The sequence below is a fragment of the Danio rerio genome, chromosome 14 (assembly GCF_049306965.1).
Source record: "Danio rerio strain Tuebingen ecotype United States chromosome 14, GRCz12tu, whole genome shotgun sequence".
NCBI lineage: Eukaryota > Metazoa > Chordata > Actinopteri > Cypriniformes > Danionidae > Danio > Danio rerio.
This window is the reverse complement of record NC_133189.1, coordinates 44442186-44470073: the sequence shown is the minus strand read 5'-3', so window position 1 is coordinate 44470073 and position 27888 is coordinate 44442186. Positions and strand designations below refer to the sequence as shown.

Genomic DNA, 27888 nt, shown 5'->3' with positions numbered 1-27888 from the left:
AGAAATATACCACTAACATGGCTATTCAGACTGTAACATTTTCAAAAATAATGTAAGTTTGTAAAAAACTGATTCTGATATTTAAACAATTAAACATGAAAGTTGGGGGGAAAAAATCTGATTCTGGCAGCATTTCTGAACAAAGCCCAAGAGAACATCTATCATCTGACCAACACATCCAGTTGTGGAGCTCAGTGTAGTTACCTTAGAGTTCAACCTAAACGTTTAATCGAGTGCCAGCAATAAGCAAGTGTTAAAAGGGAGAATAGCAGGGTGCATGGGGTAAACACAGGCACATTTTATTATTATTATTTTTTACCATGGTTAGCACCCGGCCACCTAGGTGCAGAACAGGATGGACTTTGATCACCTGCAACAGTGACGAAGTGAAAATTGACAGACAGAAAAAGAGAGAGAGAGAGAAAAGAAGGAAAGACGTCAAACAAGAGGTATTTCAGGAGTTCGTAACCAATTATCCACTCTGAAACTCTCAGTGTTGTCAAACCTCAGCCCACACACTCATCAGAAAAAGAAAGAGAAAGGCTGAAAGAGAGAGAGAGAGAGAGAGAGAGAGCGACACCGAGCACAAGAAAGAGACAGAATAGAGAGAAAGAGCACTGGTGAGGTTTAATCTACACACTCTCTTCTCTCCTAAATGTCAGTCTTATTCAAACAGATGTCAGGGAGACTGGGCCACAGAGCTGCTGGATGGAGTTGGTGAGCAGGCAGCGGTGGACGAATGGCAGCCTCTGTCATGGGGCAGCGCTTGGGGGACTCGGGAGCCCCGCTGAGTGGGAGACAGGTTTGATACAGCATGACACCTTACTTATTCATGCCCTCTTATTAGACCTCCGCACTGACACGGGGGATCATGGGAGAAACTTTTTTGTAGGATGAGATGAAGCCCGAAAAAACAGTGCAGGGACAAATCAGTGTTGCTGAGCATGCGGGTATATGGAGATTAGGAACTTCTTGATGTGGAGATCTGGACCCTTCCTGCTCAGAGAAGTGATGTTCTTATGGCATGTTTTTCTTATCGGGATTTTCTAATGATGCTGAGCTTTTATTTTTATGTATTTTTTATGCATACAGTATATATCTCACTACATCCCTTGAGAATTTGTAATGACAAGCAGGTTTATGCAAGCATGCATGGACAAGGACTTATTTTTATACATATACAGTTGAAGTCAGAATTATGAGCCCTGCTGAATTATTAGACCCTGTATATGAGGGATACCCAAACTTTTTCTTATGAAAGGCCAAAAACTAAACTTGAGGGTAGCTGGCCGGAGTGGAGGTAAATATACCAAACTATAAAGTTGTCTGCGTAATTTCCTAATTTATTATTAAAATTAATTATTATATAATTTAATTAATATTATGATTTATTACATTTAAGATATTTTAATTGTCCCATTAATAACACTAGAAAAATACACTTTGCCTTGGTTCGCTTGCTGATGTCTTCTGCACTATCCGCTATCTGTATTTATTTATTTATTTGTATATTTATTTATGTATTTATTTATGTATTTATTTATTTATTTATTTATTTATTTATTTATTTATTTATTTATGTGTGTTTTTTAAAACTGATTCATGAAAAACATTTAATTGAAACTTTTTCTTTATTTTAGTTTGCTATTTTTTAGCTCAACATTTAAAAAACAAAAGCTATGTTAAATTAGAAATGACTGCCTTTATCTCTGTTAAAGGCATGCCCCCAAAATTCTCACCTCTTCTCAGATGGGATGGAGGGCCAAATCAAAAGAATTAAAGAATTAATTTCCAATAACTGATTTCTGTAATCTTTGTCATGCTGACAGTAAATGTTACTAGATATTTGTTACTAGATATTTTTCAAGATACTAGTATTCAGCTTAAAGTGACATTTAATGACTGGGTTAAATAGGCAAGTTAAGGTAATTAGGGTAATTAAGTCATTGTATACAGTAACAGAGGTTTGTTCTGTAGACAATTGGAACATTTAAATTGAAAACTTCTTTTATTCTAGCCAAAGTAAAACACATGAGACTTTCTCCACAAGAAAAATTATTATCAGAAATACAGTTAAAAAGTCCTTGCTCTGTTAAACATCATTTGGGAAATATTTGATAAAGAAAAAAAAAAATCACAAGCGGGCTAATAATTGTGACTTCAACTGTATATATGCTTTTCACACTTCACTTAACCCCAGGTTATTGTCATTCTAAACATTGCATTTTAACCACATGTAAAGGATTTAACCTAGGGTTATGAAACCCTGCTCCGGGGAGTACCATATTTGTGGTTAGTGTTGGGGAATTTATTTTTGAAAGTAATGCATTACAATATTAAGTTACACTTTAAAAAAGGTGACTAGTTAAGTTACTAAGTTACTTTTTATGGTAAGTAATGCATTACATTACTTTTGAGTTATTTTTTATTACCAGGCTGAGGCTTGATCTCTTTCAGAACTTGTTTTTTTTTTTTTTTTTTTTTTTTTTAAATAGAGGAGCTCTGCAATTAACAACACACTGTGTAACCAAAACCTTCATTTACCTTAAAATTGTACACATTTACACATTAAAAAAAATGTTAGGACTTCCTAACCTCAGAGCTATACATTGTAATGTGTTACTTTTGTACTATTTGTTTTTGTACTATTTGTCTTAAGTAAAATCACTGTCAATTAAGACAATTCCCTTTTCCTTTTCTTCAATGTGTTCAAAATAATGAACACTTTCTCTTATTGACTGCGTAATTCATTGTGACAACTTTAATTTTAATTCAGCAATTTTTAAAAGCGAATTAATTAAGTTAAAAAGTAACTCACATAACATTTTTTTAAAAAAGTAACTGAAATATTATTACTTATTTTTTTAATAGTAATGTGTTTTACTTTACTTACTTGTTACTTTAAAACTTTACTCGTTACTTAGAAATGACTTGTAATTACTTTCATTACTGCAATGCGTTACCCCCAACACTGTGATGTTATGCCCGCTTTGTAGTTTTAAGTTCTTTTAAAGTGGGTAAGGTGCCTGCTGCTGAATGATTGGCTACAGAAACAATCAGAAATGAAGAGGCAAAGTTTACATCACATCACATGCAAGGTGTAAGCCGCAGCCGATGAGATACAACTCAAAAGGAATTCAAGGAGATATTCATATACTTGTTTTCTTTCTTTTATCCCCTCTGTCTTTTATTTTATTCTATTTTTTTGTCTTTACGCATCTTGTAAGACTTTAAACAACTAAAGTTTTTGTGATTACGTTTTTTTTTTAAAGAATTGACAAGATGTGGAAATGTAATGTAAAAATTTGGCTGCTCTTTGGGACTGACAATGTTCCATTAAGAATGTTAACCCTGGGTTTAGGAATGTACACTTTCAATCGTCTATTAATAAACACACAGGATTTATCATTAACCCCATGTGAAGTTTGAAATGTGATTAAAGATAACCTAATATTCCATTTATCCAGGGTTTAAGACAGTGTTTCTCAACCATGTTCCTGGAGGACCACCAGCTTTGCATATTTTCCATGTCTCCTTAACCAAACACACCTAATTCAGATCATCAGCTCATTAGCAGAGACTGAAAGATGTGAAATGGGTTTGACAAACAAAGGAGACATCCAAAACATGCTGTGGACATGCCTTGGTGGTCCTCCAGGAATGTGGTTGAGAAACACTGTAGATTTGAAGTGTGAAAAGTTATATTGATTCTTATTTTAATATTTTATTACAGCTATAAAACAGTCCTGCTCCTGTAGGACCACTGATCTAAAACAGTTTAGCTTCTAAACTCTAATTAACAGCTAATCAGGGTCTTACTAGTCTTACAACAGCCAGATAGGTGTACTGAGGGAATTTTAAGCTAAACTCTGCCCGACCAAGTTTGGATATCCCTGCTCTAAAACGTTTTACCAGGCAGAAATTGTGAGAAAATCCTTTACAAAAATAATAAAAATATAAATAATACTTAAATACTTCATGTAAGATCGCATTTAAACCAAAGAAAGCCTTTCAGTGATCATCAAATTTTAAGGAGTATTTAATTAAATATAAACTAATTATAATATATTCAATAGTTTTACTTAACCTCGTTTTTATTATGTAACATATTTTTATATAAATCTGTCACTAACATGTGCAACAACCGGACACTGGAGATCATGGCAAGAACTTTTTGTGTGTGTGTGTGTGTGTGTGTGTGTGTGTTTGTGTAGCCAGAAATCTGCAGGGACAAATCCGTGCTGCTGAGAATGTTGGTATATGGAGATTAGGAACATCTGATGCGGAGATCTGGCCTCTTCCTGCGCAGAGCAGTGATGTTTGTTGACATGTTTTCCTTATCGGGCTTTTCTAATGATGCTGAGGTTTTTATTTTCATATATATTTTTTCTGTACACATCATATATCTCAACACATCCCTGGAGAATTTCTAATGACAAGCTGGTTTATGCACCGTAAGCATGCATGGACAAGGACTTTGGGAAAAGACTGACTTATTGGGGGCATGGAATGAGGCTGTTCTGAAAAAGCTACAGCAGTTATAGACACTTGTCTGCTCGTCCTTGGCATTTCAATTCAGCGTAGCACCTACAGCAGGTGGTCTGCTTCTTCTCCCCTGGGTCGCCGCAATTCATCATGGAAAGATGGAATATGTTAACATTAAGATTATGTTAAACCATCCTCTAAGGACCCAAAGTCTACAATCAGTTTCTGTAATCAGTGACTTATGAATGGTACTGCGGCAATGAATCCTATGTGAAAACAGTTTGAGAGCGGAGAGCAAGAGAAGAGCAATAAAAAGTGAAGCTGAAGGGCTACTTTGGGGTTTTCATTATTAAAATTGATAGTTCACTGCCAAAAAATGAATGATTTCTTTTCTTAATATCATACCAATTAAAAATATATATTAAAATAAAATAATGAATCCTATTTAACAATAGTCAATTTAAATTATATAAGTATTTGACACTTTTTACTTGCTTTATTTTTTGACTAATTTCATTTATTTGTATTTTTTGAATGATTTTATGAACAAATATTTATATATTTTAAAGCAGTTACTAACTGTATGCATGCTTTCAAGTTTGGTAACAGTTCGGTTGGTATAAAATGGAGGAACTATGACGTCACTTTCTAGGTCATTCGGCTGCTAGCATAAAACTGGTTCCCTCGATAAAATCCCCATAGTATTTTCCCATACACTTTTCGAGATAATGCAAATAATAAGCTTTGTGTTCAAACACAGTTCATTACACTTACAAGTTTTGTCTAACTGGATAATCCTCACACGAAAATATAACTTTAATCACTTTTGTATTTTAAATGTAAACGCAAGAACTGAAAAGCTAACATTAGGTTATAAAAAGACAGTACCTTCGAGGCGTACGCTTGTTACGTCAGCACCACCCTGCTAACGACAACTTTTCTAGCTTATTTTTAGAAGTATGGTCCATGACAAAGATTTACTCTTTAGTTACTCTAGTTTATTATATTATAATCTACACTATTTATCATAAGCAAATACAAATCCACAAACAACACATCTGTATGTAGATCTGCGTGTCTTGGATATTTTTTACGTGGGTTTTTTTGCTTCATGGTTGTTAAAGTTTTAACCAAAAAGGTAATGATTTACACTCATCAAGTAATTGCTTAATACTGCTGTTTTTTAATATTCTTCAGTTGATTCAAAAACACAAACGTTTCGGCAAGATACCTTTCTCAGTGTGTAAAAGTTTTAAAACATGCACTGTGTGTTTTATAAACATGCCTGCGTAGTATTTTCAAAAGTTTATCATAAGACATATTTAAATTAGTGTATCGTATAAGTTCCATCATGAATAGGAAACAACATTAAATATTTGTTTTTTTCATGAAGTACAGCGAAAAGAGCCCATACAGTCACATATGCTATAAATTTTGCAGTTATGACAGAGTTAAATGTGTTCAGATGAAGAAAAAAACAACGAAAAATCAATGTATCATGTTAAAATCACAGTTAATATTTAGATATTTTTACAAATTTATTCACACATTTGCATTACTGAGAGCAGGACTGGCTTCAGTAGTATCTTCTTAAAGTTGTGCTTTATTTAAGTAAATGATTAACAACTTATCTGTCATGACTGTCTCTACAAATGAAGGCATAATCTATACACAATATGAATTCCCAATTAGAAAATACAAGTTTAAAAAAACTACTTTTGAAAATATTTAAATAACAGACAAATCCAAATGCCCAATGCAAGCGAGCAGCGTTCCAGACCAGTTCAGCTTGATGACGTATAATGTCTCAGACACCGCCTATAGTCCCATTTAGCAACATGATAGCAACCATCTTTTTAAAGAAGTGTAACCAATTTGAAAAATCAAGAGTGAGATGTAACTGATGTGTTTTAATGTTGTGAAATAAAACGTTCAAGTATCTTGAGTTTGAGGTACCCACAAACCTTATTTAAGCGATTTAACCAAAATCTCATTTGAAAAACCCATTGGCTTTGGCATGAGGGAACCGGAACTGTTAAAATGCTAACTCACTTCTGCGTTTTTGTACACGAATTGACTTCATCGTTCCTCCACTGTATAACAAGGGCATTTTATATACAGTATATATTTATATGTAGTCAAGTAACTGTTTATTAATTAAGAAACAGACAAATTGAGAATAAGTATGATCATGTTGTTTCCTTTCTATATCAATAACGTTCAAGCGCAACAATCTTTAATGCATGAACTTCAAAATGTCTTCTTTTTTATTTGATATATATTATTTACACAATCTACTTTCTATATCCTATCCATAAAAAGCCATACAGGGTTAAAAGTAATAAAACATGACAGAGGTTTTATTTGAACTTCTTCATTCAATGGCATGTAAAATGCGAAGAGATGGAGGTATTACCGTTGCGCGGGGTTCGTTTCCTGCGGTCACGGAAAGCGGCTCCAGACTGCAAGGCCTCCATCAGGCTGTCCATCACACCTGTCTCATCACCTTCTGTAAAAGAGGACAAAGAGAGATCATGTAGAACGCATTCACATACTCTGACTTGCACATACCAGTCCACACTGTGTGGGAGTAAAAGCACAACAGCAATAAGGCAAAGCAAATAGGGCAGAGGACAAAAAGAGCACTGCGGTTCCCTAAATGCACAAGCGCTCCGAGGCGGCGGCTAACATATGGAGAGGAGCCAGAGGATGAAAGTGTTCACTGATGGCCATTGACAGGTATTCGCTCCGCGGCTTGCACAGGGGAGCTAAGTGCTCTTTACCAAGATTTAGTGTGGAGCCGGTCAATACAGGGGCTTTTTATCATTGTTCGATGACAGTGGGATGTACCTCGAAAACGGTCATGCCACCGAAGTGCAACGCGTCTCCATGGCAAACTGGGTTTGACTTTTAAACGACAATGAGATGAGCGGCTCGCTCGGCAAAAGGACAGATCCCAGGGAGAAACAATGAAATTTTGGATTTATTAAATTCTCTGAGAAGAATATAGAGAAAGCGAGACTCTTTAATGGTCTTTTTTTCTCTTTTTTTTAACCATAACATCTCAGAAACATGATGATTCCAATTTTGAATGGATCATTGTCCTATAATTAAAGACTAGCTTGTCTCATTTGCTTGAGAAAATCATTTAAAGATGATATTATAAAGCAAAATGTCATTGTGATGCTGGGTCAGTTGCATTAAACTGAACATTGATTCAATTCAATTCATCTTTCTGTATATGGCGCTTTTACATTGTAGATTGTGTCAAAGCAGCTTAACAAAGACTTTTTTTTATTTTTTATTAATACTCAATTATTCCTTTTATTGACCATTCTAAGACAATGACAGCTTATCAAACTGGGGCATGAGAACATTGTGAACTCATTGTGAGTTTTTACAACAAACGACAAGTGTCAACAACAAGTGTATCTTTGAAGCAAAACAAAAAGTAGAAAGGCACTGCTGTACATCACACAATCTGTGAATGTAGCGTAAAAGTCTTCAACTAAAAACTTTGAAGTGAAAAAAAAAAAAAAAAAAAAAAAAAATATATATATATATATATATATATATATAGATATAACAGAGTTTATATTGTGTATAAAGATGTCTGTAATTTTAATCTCATAAAATAAAATACTATGACTGCATATACAGCAGAAAAGTGAAACCCTTGACCACACACACTCATGTACAGTGCTCAGCATATATAAGTACACCTCTCACAAATCTATCCTTAAAATCCACAATTTTAACAGGAAGCTATACAATGTTATAATTGTGCATATACATTAGATTAGTCAATACTGAAGCCAAATCTGGAGCTTATCTTACAAAATAATTTACAATAACCGTCAAAAACTAGCACACCCAAATTGTAGAAAAATATTAAATACAAATGAAAAAGAAAGGAAAAAAAAAGCGAAGCAAAAAAAAAAAAAGAAAAATTTAGTTGGAATTTTGTAGGTTGTATAAATATATTTATTTGCAATATTTTGCCTGAATTTAATTGCATTATCTTTCATTTTTTAAATAAGTTTGGTGACTGAAATATTATTTTAATTAACAGAGATGCACACGAGGTAGAATAAGTGTGTGTGCGAGAGACTGAGACTATTAACGTTACAGTGATTAGTTACTATTAAGCACATATTTGATATCTGTAAAACAAAAAGAAACAGTGACACATTTCTGTTAGTTTGAAAATTGCTCATAGGTTTCATGCTTGAGCAGCTGTTATGTTTTTAGTTTGTTTAAAAATGCTTAGGTTTTCTTTAAAAGCAGTTTTTTTTTCTACTGAGTTTTATCAAATTGATTCTGAATGATAATTAAGACTTTTATTAATTTATTTCAAAGGTTTTGTGTTTGTTGTATATTGCCGCTATTTTCATCCTCAAGCTGTGAAAGAACATGTTTAAGGGTAAAATACAAACTGTTATGATGCTGAAGCAACTCTAGTTTTAGCTTTTTTGTTTCTAAATATATTAATTAGCTGGTTTATCACCTTGTGATGTTTTTTTTAATTATTATTTGTGTGCATCTGGTCTGACTTAAATAAATGAGTGTTTAAAAGTTACTTTTTGTTTAAGTCTGTCTTGTGTTCTAGTTGTGAGAATGCATTTAATTAAAATTGTAAAGCTAATCAACAGTGTACTTTCTATGCAGCACTGAAGTGATCTTATAAGGGCATTAATGGGAGCATTAAAAAAGTTAATTGGAAAAGTAACTCAAAAATTACTTTTAACAGTAATGCATTACGTTTTGGTGTAAGTAATCGATAAAGTAATTGAGTTACTTTATGAATGAAGTGACTAGTAACTGTAACTAGTTGTTATTTTTCAGTAATTAGCACAACACTGTTTCTAGCACATTTAAACGTACCATTCCATTGTCAGCAAATACTATATGTTCAATGATTTTTTTGTATTGTTAAACAGGTGAAAATTCAATATTTGGAACAATATTTTTGAATCAGGCCATTACAGATCATTGTAACCAAACCCATACTAAATGTACCCAGTAGAAAGAGAATTATCAAGTGGTCTCATTTTGATTCCCATAGCTCAGTGGTTCCCAAACTGGGGTGCACAGTCTGACCACCAGGGCTGCACGAGAGAATGTTTGTAACGGCGGAAAATTTAGATCTTTTATTATTTTTATAAATTGATCTGGTTTAAACTTCACATGTCATATTTTTGAGAGAAAAGAAATTCACTGAAAGAGAAAGAAAAAAATCACATTACAAATAGTAATGTAGGGTAATGCAGTGGTGCAGTACGTAGTGCTGTCGCCTCACAGCAAGAAGGTCACAGGGTCACTGGTTCGAACCTCGGCTCAGCTGGTGTTTCTGTGTGAAGTTTGCATGTTCTCCCTGCATTTGCGTGGGTTTCCTACGGGTGCTCCGGTTTCCCCCACAGTCCAAAGACATGTGGTACAGGTGAATTGGGTAGGCTAAATTGTCCGTAGTGTATGAGTGTGGATGTGTGTGTGTGTGTGTGGATATTTCCCAGAGATGGGTTGCGGCTGGAAGGGAATCCTCTGCATAAAAACTTGCTGGATAAGTTAGTGGTTCATTCCGCTGTGGCGACCCCGGATTAATTAAGGGACTAAGCCGACAAGAAAATGAATGATTAAATGAAATTGTAATTTACAACCTATGCATAGTCACTCATCTTGCGGTTTAAAGTCTGCGTCACAATAGCCATGCCATTTCACATTCGGCGCTAAGTGATAGTACATTAGTCTTATTTTTGTTTTGTTTACTATATTCATCAAAATGGACACTTGGTTATAAACTGCTACTTTAAAGAAGTCAACAAACGAGGTGAAGATGTGTAGGCGTGAACAGAGAAATCCAGCAGAGATGTACTGATGAAGAGAATTAGGCCTACACTAGAGTGAGAAAATGTTAAGTAAGAAACGCAAATATAGCGACAGTGACTTTGGTTTTGGTTTTACATGGATTGGAGATACAAAAATCCAAATTCGCAATGTGTAGTCTGTGGTGAGGTTTTAGCTAATAGCAGTCTTAAGCCCTCATATATGGTCCAGCACTTACAAACAAGACACAGCCACTTACAAGACATGACTGCAAGTTTTTATCAAGGAAAGTTGGAGGAACTGCAGAAGAAGAAAAAAGGAGGCACAAAGGAGCAGTAACTTAAAACCGAAAAGTTGCACCATCGGTTTCTTGGGTACACTGCAGCATCTACCAAGAAGCTCTTGCGATGGAAAAACATATAGATTTTTTGTCTGTACCAAATGACGCTGTGAAAATTGCCAACTTCATAAAAGCTTCTCCATTAAATTTACATATTTTGTTATTTTTATTTTAATCATGTATAAAAAAATGTATTTAGTTATTGTACTTAAAAATGTGGAGTTTAATCGGATAAAGAGGTGCTTGATAGGTGTCAAATTTTAGAAAGGGGTGCACACAGCAAAAAGTTTGGGAATCACTGTCATAGCTGTATAATATACATCAGTGTTTCTCAACTGGTGGGTCGCAACACAAAAGTGGCTCGTGGAAACATTTTCAGTGGGTCGCATGAAAATGAAGAGAAAGAAATGAATGAAAGAGCATGAAACCATCTAAATTAAAACGACATTTAGAAACCAGACATGTTTTATTAACAGTTCAGATTAGTTCTTGCTAACTGAACCTTTTCTTACCTTAACCACTGTTTACAGTATTAGACGTTTTTACTTTGTAATATTCCTATAATTTGATACATTTTGTTAAATGACAGCAATAAAATATTGTTCATTTGTAAGTCTTGGTGATTTTCTTATGATGTTTCTGTCACTACTTGTGTATGTTAACAAATAAATACAAATTAATTATAATTTCTAAAATTAGCTCTTAAAAATTTGGGTCGCAGCTTGATGACCATGTAAAAATGTGGGTCCTATGGCCAAACCAGTTGAGAACCCCTGTCATACATGATACAATAGCCTGCAGTTTCAATCGACTTGCAAAGTTTCAATATAGTTCTTTTTTTGCATGGGCATATGGTGCAGAATATCCAACGCATCGGTCAACGAGGAGGTTCAGAAATAATCTTTTGGTCTTTTATCTGGGTCATCTATCTTTACCCAGCATTAATGAGACCGAAGGTCCCCACTATATCATAGTGGTCCAGCAGTAGCATTATTTTAAACTAGAATCATTACGGTGACTTATTGTTGCGTGTGGGCTCCTTTCATCAATTCTTTTGTGTACATGATCGAGCCGTTTTGCTGGAAATATTCAGTGAACGGGTTGAGATTTCGACGTCTGCCTTGGCAGGAAGAAAATGTCTGTGGAGGAGACGCTGGTAGCTTTAGGCAGCAGTTTCAGGCGTGTTAATCAATCTTTTGTTTCCTCACGCATTCAAAGTAGATGACAGTCAGCAAATTGAATTTATAAAGAGGAAGAAAGTTGACACGGCTACATAATTAATTTCAGAAAATGCCACACACTCGCTACACTCAGGCAGAACTGCACAAGAGCATTTTCTGCTGAAAGCACTGGTACAACTCTACACATTTAATAAAAAAACTAGGATTTAAGCGAATAAACAAACAGTAATATTGGGATAAGATGAAAATAAAAGGGGTCAGGCTCCTTTCAAGCTTGGCCTCTACTGTATTGCTTTTATACTCAAGACTCTTAGTCGAAAATCAAAGAAGCGATTCACATAGTGTGTTGTGTTTAATAGCCACCCAGATTAAATCAAGCTAATTAAACTAGCTGTTCCAGAACAAACCAGAGCAGAACAAGCATAGCTTATCTCTAATTGCTCCTCAACACCTTGGCTGATAGCTTTGCTCATTGGTTTAAAGCAGGACATGCATCTCCCTGACTCGCCATCGTCCTCTCGACAGATCCTAAAGTAGCTGCATCCCAAAGTTTGTGTCCCATTTTTCCTTCTGAATATGCCATATGGAGAGAAAAAAAACACGGTTTCTTTGGACTTACGGTTTATAGTTATATGTTTAAGTAAAAATACATTTTTATTTTTATTCTGTAAACTAGTGATGATATTTCTACCACATTTAAAATTGCCATTGTCTGGTCGTTTAGAATATATTGGTTTCAAAACATTTTGCAATAGTAATTAACAATAACAACAAATAATTAGACTAGCTGTTCCAGAACAAGCCAGAGCAGAAGAAACATAGCTTATCTCTAATTGCTCCTCAACACCTTAGCTGATAGCTTTGCTTATTGGTTTACAGCAGGACATGCATCTCCCTGAGTCTTTCAACCACCGTCCTCTCGACAGATCCTAAAGTAGCAACATCCCAAAGTTTGCATCCATTTTTTTTTTTTTTTTTTTTTAAGTAAAAAAGAGATTTTTGTTGCAAGAATTGTCTTATTGCTTGGAAAAAATATGTATACAGTTAAAAGAAAAAAAAATATATTTATATATTTATAATGTAATCCCAAGGTAGGATTTCTGAAGGAAGCTGATACAAATGTTTTGTCTGCATAACTTAAATAATATTGTAACACCTGCTATTGATATACTGTTGTTCTGAACCTTTATATTGTATGTGTATGTACATGCATTTATTTTAGTAGCAATTTTTTAAATTGTAAGTGTTTATTTACTTATTTTTTAAATTTTATTCTTTAAATGAGTGATAACATTGCCAGTGTCTGGTCATTTAGAACATAAACATTAATTACCAAAAAATTTACGAAAAAAAATTATCAATAACAATTAACAATAACAACAATAACGAGGATGTAGTGTACTGGAGTACTACCATCTGACTAAGTTTCAGCTCTCTAGATCGTACGGTTTGGTCTGACCGAAAGCATTTTTGGCAGAATTCTAAATGAACTGTCACAGTATGATGCAACGGTTGGGAAAAGAATGATGTAGTGACAAGTGTTTCCCAAAACCCAGAGTTTCTCTGTCGCAGATCCATCGTTTGAACCACGTTAGTTATAACATAAAACACCCATAATGATGCTCTGATGCACTATTTTAGAGAAGAACCCCATAATTTCTTTGTGTAAATTATATTGTTTTACACAAACAAGCATTTAAAAAAAAATTCAATATTAGTTTTGCGTCCGTTTTTCATATTAAATGAAATATATGTAAACGGCACATATAGAGCCAATGTTTACTTTACAAATATTATTGAGAACAAATATTTTTAATGACATAATCTATTCTAAATTAACATAAAATCACTTACAAAAGCTAACACGTATTCTAATATTATATATAAATCATATAAATAAATAAATAAATTAATTAATTAATAAATTACTAAATAATGAGGCTAATTATTAAGAAATGAAATTTATTATTTATAATTTAATAGGAAATGAAAAAAATCCTACTTTAATAATAAAAATAATAATATTATTGATGATGATGATGATTTTTCTTCTTTTTCTTGTTATTATTATTATTATTATTTTAAAGGATATTGTTTATTTATTTTTACTTATTTATTTATTTATTTTAATTTTGGAAAAGTCTAGTTTCACAATTTGACAAAAGTAAACCACTGCAGGAATTTTCTAACCAACAGGCCCATGTCATTAACAGCACAGAAACTTAATAAATAACCTACTATAAATTAAAAGCATTAACATATGCTATGTTTTTTTGTTTTCACAAACTTTGGATACGTAACATAAATTCCGCTTTAAAATAATAGGTCACCACCAATAGCTTTCTCAATCTAAAGTTTGCATCCCATCTTTTGCCCCTGAATATTCCGTATGGGGGTAAAAAAACAGGTGTGTTCTATGGATTTACAATTTATAGTAATATGTTTGAGTAAAAAGTGATTTTTGTTGCAAGAACTGTCTCATTGCTTGGCATTTTAGAAATGTTAATAATTTTAGAAAAAAAATAATGTATATAGTTAAGAGAAAACCAAAAAAGTAAAAAAAAAAAAAATAAAGAATCCTTAGGAAGGATTTATGAAGGAAGGTGATACAAATCTTTTGTCTGGATAACTTGTATGCATCACCTGCTACTGATATTGTTGTTTTGAAACCTTTATATTGTATGTGTACGTACATGCATTTATTTACATTTATAATAGTTTTTTAATTATAATTATTTATTTAATATTTTTTGTATATTTGGTTGTGTTAAAATTTATTTTGTTATACATGTTAAAAAGTAAAATAAATAAATAAAACATGATTTTTGTTTTATTCTGTAAACAAGCAATAATATTGCCATTGTCTGGTCATTTAGGACATATCAGTCACAAATAAATAAATAAGGAGTAATAATAAACAATAATTAAACTAGCTTTTGCAAAAGAAAACAGAGCAGAAAAAGCATAGCTTAGCTCTAATTGCTCCTCAACAGCTTGACCAAAAGCTCATTGGTTTCCACCATTGTCCTCTCGACAGATCCTAAAGTAGCTGCATCCCAAAGTTTGTGTCCCCAAAACACGTCCACATCCATCTGATGGCCCAAGCTGGGTGTTCAGCGGCCAGGTAAACATTTATTAGAGGCACCACAATTCTGGAAACTTGTCGACAGCTCCCTCATTTCCTTGGTTTTGAGACCTAGACATCACAAGGGGCACCTGACACTTTGATCAATTCGTCCTACTTCTTGCTTGCTTAACTGTAACACAATTCATCATCTGCAATGGCCAGGACAGGAGAGCTGGGAAGGCTGGGTTCAGAGGATCTCAGACACGAGAAAAGCAAAATTACTAAAACGGGAAACATGCTCCCAAGCGACCCATGACTGCTCCATTAACAATGTCCTGTTGGGCTGTGCTTCCACAAGAACCAGCTGGACTCGCCATCTCTCCACACGGATCTGAGAAGAACTGCCAGAGCATGTGGTCTACATTATTTCTTGGTCTCATCAGCGCGGGATATTTGCAGAGAATCTATTAAAAGAATCAAATGACTGGAAAACAGAAGATGTCTGATGCAATTTTCTTCATGGGATGCATATTTAAAAACAAGCTCTAAGATAAACCAACATCATTCTGCCCTATTTTCTTTCGTGTCATTTTGACAAACTCAGGGTAAACAGTCGAGCGATATTATTCAAGGAATGCATATTTAAAGCAAACTATAAGATTATCCGACATCATTTTTCCCTATTTTGTTTCGTGTCATTCTGACAAAGCTCAGGGTAAATAGTTTTCAAGGAAACCAAACACAAATGAATTCAAGCGGGGATATACTGTATATTACATTGACTATTTACCATGTACTTTAATATTTTGCTTTGCAAGTGTAAAATAAGCAATGTCCTTGTCCTGAAGAGCTATCCGAAAGATTCTAAAACCTATCCTATAACGCTGTGTGTATATACAACACAGTATGACTACAAAAGTAACAATATTTTAAAAAATATAAAGTTTAACAAGACACATTTCACCATTAAAAGGTTCATTCATTCGTTTACTCATTTTCCGACAGCTTAGTCCCTTTATTCATTGGGGCTGCCACAGTGGAATGAACCGCCAACTTATCTAGGACATGTTTTACACAACGGATGCCCTTCCAGCTGCAACCCGGTACTGGGAAACATCCATACACAATCATTCACACACATACACTATGGCTAAATTCGTTTATTCAATTCACCTACAGCTGGAGTCAGAATTATTAGCCCCCCCGGTTTATTTTTTTTCTTCTGTTTAACGGAGAGAAGATTTTTTGTTAATAATTTTAGAAAAAAATTATGTATATAGTTAAGAGAAAACCAAAAAAGTAAAAAAAAAAAAAAAAAGAATCCTTAGGAAGGATTTATGAAGGAAGGTGATACAAATCTTTTGTCTGGATAACTTGTATGCATTACCTGCTACTGATATTGTTGTTTTGAAACCTTTATATTGTATGTGTACGTACATGCATTTATTTACATTTATAATAGTTTTTTTAATTATAATTATTTATTTAATATTTCCTTCAGCTTAGGCCCTTTATTCATTGGGGCTGCCACAGTGGAATGAACCGCCAACTTATCCAGGATATGTTTTTCACAACGGATGCCCTTCCAGCTGCAACCCGGTATTGGGAAACATCCATACACAATCATTCACACACATACACTATGGCTAAATTCGTTTATTCAATTCACCTACAGCTGGAGTCAGAATTATTAGCCCCCCGGTTTATTTTTTTTCTTCTGTTTAATGGAGAGAAGATTTTTTTTCATGACATTTCTAAACATAATAGTTTTAATAACTTTTTAATAACTGATTTATTTTAGCCATCATTACTTTGCCATGATGACAGTAAATAATATTTGACTAGACATTTTTTAAGACACTTCTATACAGTTTAAAGTGACATTTAAAGGCTTAACTAGGCTAATTAGGTTAGGGTATAACAATATTTTTTCTTTCTTTCTGTAGACTATCAAAAAACAGAGATTCAAGGGGTTAATCATTTGGACCTTAAATTGTTTTTTAAAAATTAAAAATTTCCTTGCTCTGTTAGACATCATTTGAGAAATATTTAAAAAAAAGAAATGTAGGAATGTAAAAAAGAGATGTATACCATACATCTTTGGACTGTAAAGGAAACTGGTGTACCCAGAGGAAACCCCTGCGAACACGGAAAGAACATGCAAACTCCACACAGAAATACCAACTGACCCATCCGGGACTCAAACCAGCAACCTTCTTGCTGTAAGGACACAGTGCTATTTTTTTAAACAAGACACATTTTTAACAATCAAGGGTCAAAAACAGGTTTTTACTATCAGTTTCCAAGCATATCAAAGTAAAAAATTAAATTCCATCCGGAGTGGACAAACAAACAAATATTGGTCCAATGGTTTATAGAGACTTTAAACATGATGATTTTTATACTTTACAAACTGATTTCAAGTGGCCGCCATTTTAAAAGCGAAAGTGAGGCTGCAATGGGAAGAAACCCAGAAGTATCATCTGGAGTCACACAGGAATGGCGCATATATCTGTATATATGTTTATCTTATCAGCAAAGACAAAGTGACACAAATTTATAATTTCACCCCTTTCTGAGCTACCTGAAAGTTTGTTCTAAATGGATAGTTAAAAAAAGGGATATTGGACCTAATTTTCAGCTTCGTTACGGAAAGTGGCACTAGTTTTTTTTTCCCAAGCACATGTTTTAGATGAACTCAAGTTAATTAACTGATTTGTTCACTATATAAGACTTATTACGGTATTGAATTTTAGTACTGAAATAAAAAAAAGTAAATTTCTCGTTAACACTTAAATGCTGTTAAGCCCGTTCTTAAACATTTTGCCATTGTGTTCACCAGTGATCAACAGAAATGACTGTGATTGGCTGGGAAGGTCCCACTTCACTGATGTTTACAGAGTTACAGGTGAAAAGCGGTAAACTGATGACCTTTACGGCCAGTCACAGCCATTTCTGTTGAGCACTGGTGAAAACAATGGCAAATCCGCTATGTTTAACAGTGCTTAAATGTTAGCGGGAAATGGATGTTTTAAAAATTTCAGTACCGTGACAACACTATTACAGACAACGCGTGGGTGTGCTACAGAGGACTGAATAATTTTATCACTCACCGGGTTACATAGGCTAAAGCAGGCAAGCCCCTAAGGTGTTTACCTGGTGCCATGAACTGAAACCAAGAAGGACACTTAAGTGTATTACTCTTTAAGAGATTATGATATTGTTTGATGCCTAATATGCTTTAACTTTTAATTGATTAAATTAAACTGAATGATATTAATCTAATGTTTACACCACATCTGGATTTTGAAATTGCGGCAACAGCTGCAGGTTTGTAGTCCACAGCATGTTGTTGCAATGTTTACAGTGCTGATCCCATACTTATGGATTTCTTCCCACCACAGCTTTGCTTTTGTTTTTTAAAATGGCAGCCATGTGAAATAAGCATATATCAGGGGTTCCCAAACCCTAATCAAACACACCTGAAATCAAGCTCTTACTAGATATACTAGAAATATTCTGGCAGGTGTGCTGAAGGAAGTTGAAGCCAAACTCAGCAGGACCCCCTTGTGCTATATAAACAAAGAAACAATCATGTCATTTCACCATGTTTAACCCTAGGTAAAACACATTTAATACTTGTGATTTATAAGCATTAAATCTGATTTTGCAGGCTTCACTCCACTAGCAGTACCAAATGTATCCAGCATGAAGCAATGCTTTGTTTAACTGTTATGACTGAGATGATTAGCAATCGACAGGCAGTCATGTGCATCATATAAACTTAGTACATAAACATCTGTTTCAGCATAGTGCCAAATAGTTATGGAAAATGCGCCATGAAGACACAAAATTTGTGAAGACACAAATTCTTTATTAACTTTATAGCGCAAAAATGACCATTCTGGAAAACTAAAATGCAGCAGTCAGGATTATATAATTATAGGACGCACAAAATGGAGTAAACAGGTTGTGTGCTGCGTTCATCCAATCAATGACACTAATACCACAAATATGCAAATAAGAAAGTCAGCCAAGGGTTTAAAGAGATAGTTCACTCAAAAATGAACATTTACTAACCATGTCCTCACCCTAGAAGTGGTTCCAAACCCTTATGAATTTCTTTATTCTATTAAAGTATAGAGAATATCATTTGAAGAAAGATGGAAAGTTGTAACCCTTGACTTCCATAGTAGGAAAAAAAAAACATTCTATGGAATTCAATGGTTACAGATTCAGATTATCACTCTTTACTTGATCTAAAAGTGATCTTTACTTTCTTCTTCTGTTGAACACAAAAGATATTTAAAAAAAAGTTGGAAATCTGTACACTGAACATATATATGATTAGTTAGTCATGGCAAGATATGGTTTTATTTCATTGTAACGTACTAAACTAAGTTAATCATGTTCTAACTTCATTTTAAAAGTTACACAAGCAGTTTTAAGTCAGTTTGACATAAGTTTAATGGACCCATAAGGTTAATTTGATTCAACCTACAAATTTAAGGCAACCAGGATATTTTTATAGTTGTAACCATTCACTTCCAAAGTAGAAAGAAAAACCTTACATAGTTAGAATTCAATGGTTACAGATTCAGATATACAGTATCAACCTACTTGTTCTAAACCTGTTTGACTTTCTTGCATTTTTCTGTTTAACACAAAAGAAGATATTTTGAAAAATGTTAGAAAATTTTTACACTGTAAAAAATTTATGATCAATTAGTCAAGACAGCATATGTTTTTTAGTTCATTGTAACTTATAAAACAGTTAATCATGTTCTAACTTAATTTTATAAGTTACACAAGCCATTTTAAGTCAGTTTAGCATAATATAAGTTTTAATAAGGTTAATTTGATTAGAAATTAAAGGCAACCATGATTTTTTTATGGTGTAATCATTGACTTGCATAGTAAAAAAAAAAAAGGAATTTGATGGCAACAGATTTCCAACATTTTTCAAAATATCTTCTTTTGTGTTCAACAGAAGAGTGCAGGAAAGTCTGAGAAAATAATGACATCATTTCCATTCCTGGGTGAACTATCCCTTTAAGATTGCATATTGGGAAACATCAGCATATATATATATATACTCACATGGTTAATTGTTGACCATGAGTAAATAAGAAGCAAGTGTCAAATGTGAAGCAAGACAACCCAGGAATCAGTTTATCCACAGTTCAGAATGACCCAAGGTTAACTTTTTCTTTCTCCCCGGTGAGAAAAGACCCATCCAGTATGATTTATATGCCGTTTTCCTCATGGGGACAAAAATGTCCACACGAGGCCTATAAAGTGAACACTTCTAACAGCCAGCCTTGTATCTGTATCTCCTCTGTCCCTTTCTGCTACCTATCTCTTTACTGCCTGGGTATCAGGTGGTTCTTCAACCCTCAGGCTCCTGCCAAATGTTCCAGAATGCCCTGGGGCCCTGTTCAGTCTCTCCAATATATTTATGGGTGCACTATCACATTTTTAATTAGGGGATAACAAGCACAGCCCTCTGTCGGATTTGTGAACTTCACACATCAGATTAGCTTCCCCAACAAGCGTCCTGGCAGAGGATAGGAGCTTATCTTCCGCGGCACAGGGGGAGAGAAACAGGGGAGGAGAGAAACAAAGTCAAGTGTCACAACGAGTCAGAAGAAGCAGTGGGGGGGAGGAAGGGTTAGTGCGGTAAAGGCCTGGTATTCTCACAGTCTGCGTGAGAGTGTGGCATCACAACATCTGGACGACTGAGTCATGGAGAAGGGCTGTCGAAGCGAGACTGTGCCGGTCATAAAACCCCCAGTGAGACACTCAACGGAGCGGACTGGCTGACATTTAATTATTTCTACAACGTATGCACGTGCACGCTTGGACTCGCACTCTTGCTCATTTTCTCTCTCTCTTTTTTTATATCAATGCCAGGCATCATGCATTGAAAAATAATTACTAAATTTAAGGTAAGTGGTTGCAAATAATTTATATGGGCAGAATTTAAACAAATTAAGTTTACCATCACTCAATTAAATTTGTTTATTTCAATTCAGCCCATATACATTTTTGCAAACAATCACCTTAAACAAATCTAGTAAAATCCAATGATTCAAAATTTTCAGTGTGTATTGCTTGTGTGCCACTGTATATATAGCTAAACACTGACTTTGCAGCAAACAATCAGTATTAGAAGATTATGATGTGTGTAAAATGGCAGTGCACACCACAGTCTTAACAGAAACTGTTTTTATCTGCAGTGTCACAACAGAAAGACCAAAGTTCAGTATATTTAAGACTGAGGCAGGCTGAGGATAAAAGGTTACGCTGATGTTTCCATCATACATTAACGCCAGTCTAACTAAGGCACTTAAAAGAGTCAGATGTCTTCCGTATCACTAAACTGCCTGTCAAATGTCAAATGAAAAGCAAACACTAGAGCAAAATAACCCTAAAAGATAAATAAAGATATACAGTTAAAGTCAGAATTATTAGCACCCTTCGGATTTTTTTTCTTGTTTTTGAAATATTTTCCAAACGATGTTTAACAAAGTAAGGACATTTTCACAGTATGTATGATAATATTTTTTCTTCTGGAGAAAGTCTTATTTGTTTTATTTCGGTTAGAATAAAAGCAGTTTTTAATTTATTAAACACCATTTTAGGGACAATATTATTAGCCCCTTTAAGCTGTATTTTTTCATTTTTTTTGACTGTCTACAGAACAAACCACTGTTATACAATAACTTGCCGAATTACCCTAACCTGCCTAGTTACCCTAATTAACCTAGTTAAGCTTTTAAATGTCACTTCAAGCTGTATAGAAGTGTCTTGAAATATATCTAGTAAAATATTATTTACTGTCATCATGGCAAAGATAAAATAAATCAGTTATTAGAAATGAGTAATTAAAACTATTATGTTTAGAAACGTGTTGAAAAAAATCTTCTTTCCATTAAACAGAAATTGGGAAAAAAATAAACAAGCGGTCTAATAATTTAGGGGGGCTAATACAGTTCTGACTTCAAGTATTGAAATGCTGGTTTGTTGCTATGTTTTCATCAAGTTGGTTATTTTAAATGCGTAAACACAGTTAACTTATATTTGTTATAAGTAATAAAGGTCAAGCATTTAAGATATTTGTTCAGGCAAATAACTTAAGGCACAATTCACTTTTTTATATGCATATTGGGGAATTATTCAACCTCTCCATCACACATTATGCACATTCTGGAAGTTTTATTTGCATCTAATTTACAACATAAAAAATATTTATGTAAATATGTGACTCGGCTAGTAATACTGGAAAACCATAAACAACAATTATGCGGCAGTGTAAACAAATCTAAATTCAACCTGCTGTCTGTCCATGGTGATGATGACCGAGAAAACAAAGAGGATCGATGTGGAGCTCAATTTCCATTGGTTCCCATGAAGACTGTTGCTCCAGGGAGGCTAAGTGCACAAAACTTAAATCCAAACAACAAAGATCCGTCCAGAGGACATTATTTCCATTACTGTGTCCTCCCAGTGACCGGCCTACAGCCACCGACCCACAGCTCTCATTTCCACATTAATAGCAGCTAAAAAGCATCTTGCAGTCTGAAAAATACGAGTAGCATTTATCGACTTTGTCCCTTCTTGTCCTTCAATTTTTTTTATTTTTTGCGGAAAGCATGTTAATCTATCTATCACCCTGGAGAAAGGCACCTGTGCAATTAACCTTGCGCATACGTGGTGAACAAAGTCCTGCGTGGAGGAGCCAGGTGCATCTTGGACTTGTTTCCAGCCTGACACTCTTTGTCTGAGAGATTCCCTTTCAGAGAGTGCATTAGCAGCAGATTCGCTTCCAACATCGCACCTGTTATGAGGTGCTGTCTCTCTGGAGGATCTGACATGAGATCTGACACTGTGACCTGTCAGCTGGCCTGCTGGAGTGAGAGCTCCAGAGCACTCCGAGAGAACGAGGCTGGACTCAGGAGTAATGAAGAAGATGGATGTGGCACCAGACAGGCATTTTGGAGCGTTTTGCTGGAACAGCTTGATGTGAAAACCCACTTATGTCTGTGTGTAATTTAATTAGGGATGCTCACACATCTCTTGCTTGAGCGGGGCGCTCCCTCTTTGAGTTCAGATAGGCGCCAGGGGGTCTGGGCCTTAGACAATGAGGAGCGGAAAAGGGGACCAATGGGATTGGCGTTTATAGGTGGCCAGGGTAGATAACTACTCCACCCAGGTTCTGTCCATGTGGCGGGAAGTCGTTTAGATGATATGGCTATTTCACAAATGATCCGGTATCAATGCTCTGAATAGCTGCATGCACGATAAAGAAACGAAAACAGAAATGAGACGGACAGTTAAAGTGCAGGATTACTGGAGCTGAAGCAATATTGGTCTATACTGATTAGAACTCGCCGGGTCAATCTCAAGCATTGATACAAAAAATTTAGGAAAAAAAAAATGCCTTATTCCAATCAGAAAATGTCCTGACATTGCTACTTTTATTCTACAAGGATGCATCTAATTGCATCACAAGATACAGTACAGTAAAAACTTAAATTAAAAATGATATACAAATGAACAGAAATATCTCAATTAAATAATGCTGGAGTTTGCAATAGCCATTACAGGAATTTTTTATCTTTTGAAATATATTTAAAGGTTCAAGACACCCTGGAGTACTTTTTTTTTAGATTTTAAACATCAGTTAAGACAATGTTAGCACCTGTTAGCTTTAATTGTGGGGAAATCTGGATAATGTTGAGCTTTTGTCAGCTAATTTCATCTTCTTCTTAAAATAATTTTTAAGGCGGGATCAAAATCGGTGACATAGCGTGAATCTGCTAGTGGAGTGATGATGCATCGGTTTCTCATTATTATTCATAACGAAGTTTTCTTTATAATGATTATCTTTATAATGATATAACAAATTGTGGTTATGTGTATATGAAATTACAAATAACAACTGTAGTGGGATATTTTAACTTTGTAAACTATAAAATCATGGGTCTCATAGTTTGTGTCTCATTTAGTGAGCCAACTGACCACAGCTCCTCACTTTTTCCCCTGCTCTACTGGCCACACCCGTTCCTCCCTCTGCTCGCAGCGCTCCACGCCCATCTCAGAGCCTTTTTTGAAAAAAAAATTCTGAGGTAGACTTGAACTGAAAGAGGGGGCTTTCACAATACGCGTATTGTATTAGCTAATATTAAGAATGTTTTCTAGTTATTTTCAAATATTATTAAATAAATTAGAAAATTACCCATGGCAACAATAATTACCTTACCAATAATTAGCCTCAATGAAGTTTGGTTTTTGGCATTTCATAAGAATTCCATACCTGCTTTAGAGGAAACAACCTATTAAGCTTAATGTTCAATTAATGTTAATTATATCCATGGCTTTGTCAATTGTTTTTAATAATTATGAATATTTTATTGATTAGAATATTTACACTAATTTATTAGAGTGTTTAAATTTATTCATTTCTTAATTTTCCGACAGGTTAACACTTTTACACTTTTATTTTCATACTAATTATATTTCCTACAGGCCATTTTAATATGGCGATATCACTGGTCTTTAAACAATTTCTGCTTGTCTTAAAACATTTTTCAGAACTGTATGTAAGTGGTGATTCAGTTATAACTAATGTTAACACAATGTCATTAAAAAAAGTATCAAAGTGGAGCTTTCTGGATTCTCAGAAGCTTTGGAAATGAAAGATCTAAAACAGGACATGCATTAGGACAATTGTTATTGTTTACATCCCTCAAAATGGTCTTTATTATGGTGTTTTGTGGAGGTCTCCATTAAACAGTGTCAAAGTGCATGATGTTATCTGTCACAATGCAATCTGTCTCTCATTGTCTCTGGAGATTGTTGTATGTTTGCAGACTGAAAAGCTGCAGAGGTTAACACAGATTGGTTAAGGGTTATTTAATAGATGCATGACTTATAACTCATGTAATTATTGTAGCATTATTATACCTGTGCTAGACCCAGAGTGAGATGGCAATGGTAGCCAATCAATCGGAGATCCACAAGCAGATAAAAAACATTAGAGAATGTCAGAGATGTTCCCTCCATAAAGACAGAGAAGAAAGAGAGGCTAACTTTTAAACTCCAGACTATTGAGACGCCCGTCCATTTGCATATTCAGCTCACAAGGAGAAATAAAAGATAGCTGAGATCTGTGGTACGTGCTCCACATTCTCCTTGCCGTCTTTCCACATGCTAATGAATCGCCACAGAGTTTTATCAGGTCGGTGATGCTTACTGATTGTTCCCTGCTCTCCTTGCCATCTGCTTGCTGAGATCACAGACCACATGAGCCAGGCTTATCTGAGAATACACTTCATAAATCATCCGGCAAGTCCGACACTTACTGTATCTCGTAAGGGACAAGACAAAGAGATCACTGTCTCTCTCGTTTTACTGTAATCCCAATGTATGACAAACAAAACACCTGTGTCTCGAGTGTCTCCGATGTTGTCTTTTCTAAAACTCGTCATTCATTTTCTCCTCTGAGGAAAAGGCGAAGTCCAGGCTCTGCGCAGGGAGCTTAATTATTTTTGAGTGACTGCAGAGTGGCTCTTCTTGTCCGGACTCTCTATGAGGAATTATCAGAATCTAGACCACCCATGGCTGTAAATTAATGACATGCAACAGCGCCAGTGTGAGCTCGCAGATAGGGAGGTGGAAGGGATTCTCAGATGCATCCTCTCATTTCTGCTATGACCTGAGGGAGAGTGGGCTAAATTAAGTTAAAGAGGCTTAAAGTGATTAGGACGTTCAGTGCTAGCCTAATTAGGGACTACAAAAAATAGCATTACAAAACGTATATATTTAAGGAAAGAATTGACATATTAAGAGATGCTGATATACACACACAAAAAAGTATATATACAGTTGAATTCAGAATTGTTAGCCCTCCTGATTTATTCACTCCTCAGTATATTTTTCGCCCAATTTCTTTTTAACGGAGAGAACCCAGCAGGCACACAATGTCATAATATGTTAACATTAGGTTAGATTTAGGTCATAACATCAGGAGACCAAAATTCAATGTCTAGCCAGCGTTTAAGGACAACACTATTTTGACATCCAATAACGACGGCAAATGACGTTAATATTTGGTTCATTTTAGGTGAGCCAACATCTTAAATCAACGTCATATTGACGACAAATACTGATTTATTTGTCAGGTATGGCAACCAAAAACAACTGATAGACGTCTTAGTGGTAACATTTACACAATGTAAAGCTGTAACATCATTAGATGATGATATTTGGTCAATTTTTGGTCAACATCCCAAGGACAATGTCAATCTGATGTCATGTTGACGTCCTGTGCCGGTGGTGAAGATTTTTTTAAACCTGTTAGCCAGCACTCACTTTGGGGCATTTACACCTATACCTAACTTTAAATATTGACCGTTTTTGACTCCAGTGAGCTACAAACAAAAATTATGAATCATTGAAAATAACATAATTTGAGCTTTACTATTGTCCATCTAGAACAGAGATGCCCAAACTAGGGCCCACAGGCCAAAGTTGGCCCATAGTAATCTTTGATTTGGTCTGCCATCCTATCTGAGAAGAATAGGAGAAAAATTTTCATTTCAAATTTAATGTAATCTTTTATATTTATTTATGTCATTCTTTTATATATTTTTTTCCTTTTTAAATATTTCCCAAATGATGTTTAACAGAGCAGGGAAATTTTCACAGTGTCTGATAATTTTTTTTTTGTCTGGAGAAAGTCTGCTTTGTTATATTTCGGCAAAAAATAAAGCAGCTTTTTAAAATTTTAAATTCCATTTTAAGGTCAAAATTATTAGCCCATTTAAGCTATATATGTTTTTTCCTATAGTCTGCGGAACAAACCATTGTTATACAATGACTTGCCTAATTACCCTAACCTGCCTAGTTAACCTAACTAACCAAATTAAGCCTTTAAATGTCACTTTAAGAAACTTTTAAATGTCACTTTAATAATATAAAAAAATATATATCTAGTAAAATATTATTTACTGTCATCATGGGCTTCTGGTAGTACCTAGAATAGCAAAATCAAGTAAAGGAGGTCGAGCCTTCTCTTTCATGGCTCCTACACTCTGGAATAGCCTTCCTGATAACGTCCGAGGCTCAGACACACTCTCCCAGTTCAAAACTAGATTAAAGACCTATCTGTTTAGTAAAGCATACACTCAATGCATCACCTAGCGGGTTCCACACTGGCTTCTACATCTTGCTTGAACAGCAGCTACGCTAATTATTCTCTTTATTCTCTATTTTCACCTGGGGATACTCATCCCGAGGTCCTCAGATTATGCGGAGTCACTGATTGGATCCAAGACCAGCGACGTGATGATCCCAAGGATTCCATATCCGGGACCAGGCCATATCCTGAGCTGCTGCTGCGCTGATGGTCGTGGGGAGTGGAGAACATGAGTCTGATTCCAGCGACGCTCCAGGGACAGACGAGTCTTCGCTGAGGCCATCTTCCAGCCTAAACCACGACGAATGAAGTTCTGCACAAGACTTTTGGCCAGCGGAGAAATTAAAATGGTCGTGCCCAACTGAGTCTGGTTCTCGCAAGGTTTTTTTTCTTCACTCCCATCAGGTGAAGTTTTTTTTTTTTTTCCCTCTCCGCTGTTGCCACTGCCTCGCATGGTTCAGGATTGGTAGAGCTACGCATCGATGAATTGGCTCTTCAGTGTTTGAACTCTCAGTAATGATTAAATCACACTGAACTGAGCTAAACTGAACTGAACTGAACTTAAACACTAAAACCTGAACCACACTGTTCCAGTTACTGAACCACACTGTTCCAGTTACTATGACCATTTATGTGAAGCTGCTTTGACACAATCTACATTGTAAAAGCGCTATACAAATAAAGCTGAATTGAATTGAATTGAATGGCAAAGATAAAATTAAATCAGTTATTAGCAATTAGTTATTGAAACTATTATATTTAGAAATGTGTTGACAAAAATCTCTCTGTT

At 34.9% G+C, this 27888-nt stretch overlaps 1 protein-coding gene and 1 long non-coding RNA gene across 43 annotated transcripts in view; one reads left to right on the top strand and one right to left on the bottom strand.

Moving 5' to 3' along the window:
• The window catches only part of diaph2 (diaphanous-related formin 2), a 712207-nt gene that overhangs the window by 73929 nt on the left and 610390 nt on the right, over positions 1–27888 (bottom strand). For 29 of the 42 annotated variants that reach the window (XM_021481247.3, XM_073922125.1, XM_073922122.1 and 26 more), the window contains 2 exons: positions 6902–6994; positions 320–370 (listed from right to left, as the gene is read on the bottom strand). In XM_021481247.3, the coding sequence (XP_021336922.1) occupies positions 320–370; positions 6902–6994 (144 nt within the window). Of the gene's footprint in view, positions 1–319; positions 371–2460; positions 3498–4414; positions 6995–27888 lie in introns of those variants that run through there. The other 13 variants (XM_073922132.1, XM_073922142.1, XM_073922146.1 and 10 more) reach the window with 2 other exon arrangements.
• LOC141377575 (uncharacterized) lies at positions 348–27799 on the top strand. Its single transcript, XR_012389936.1, has 3 exons — positions 348–449; positions 677–802; positions 27241–27799. It is a non-coding gene; the product is annotated as an uncharacterized lncRNA (long non-coding RNA).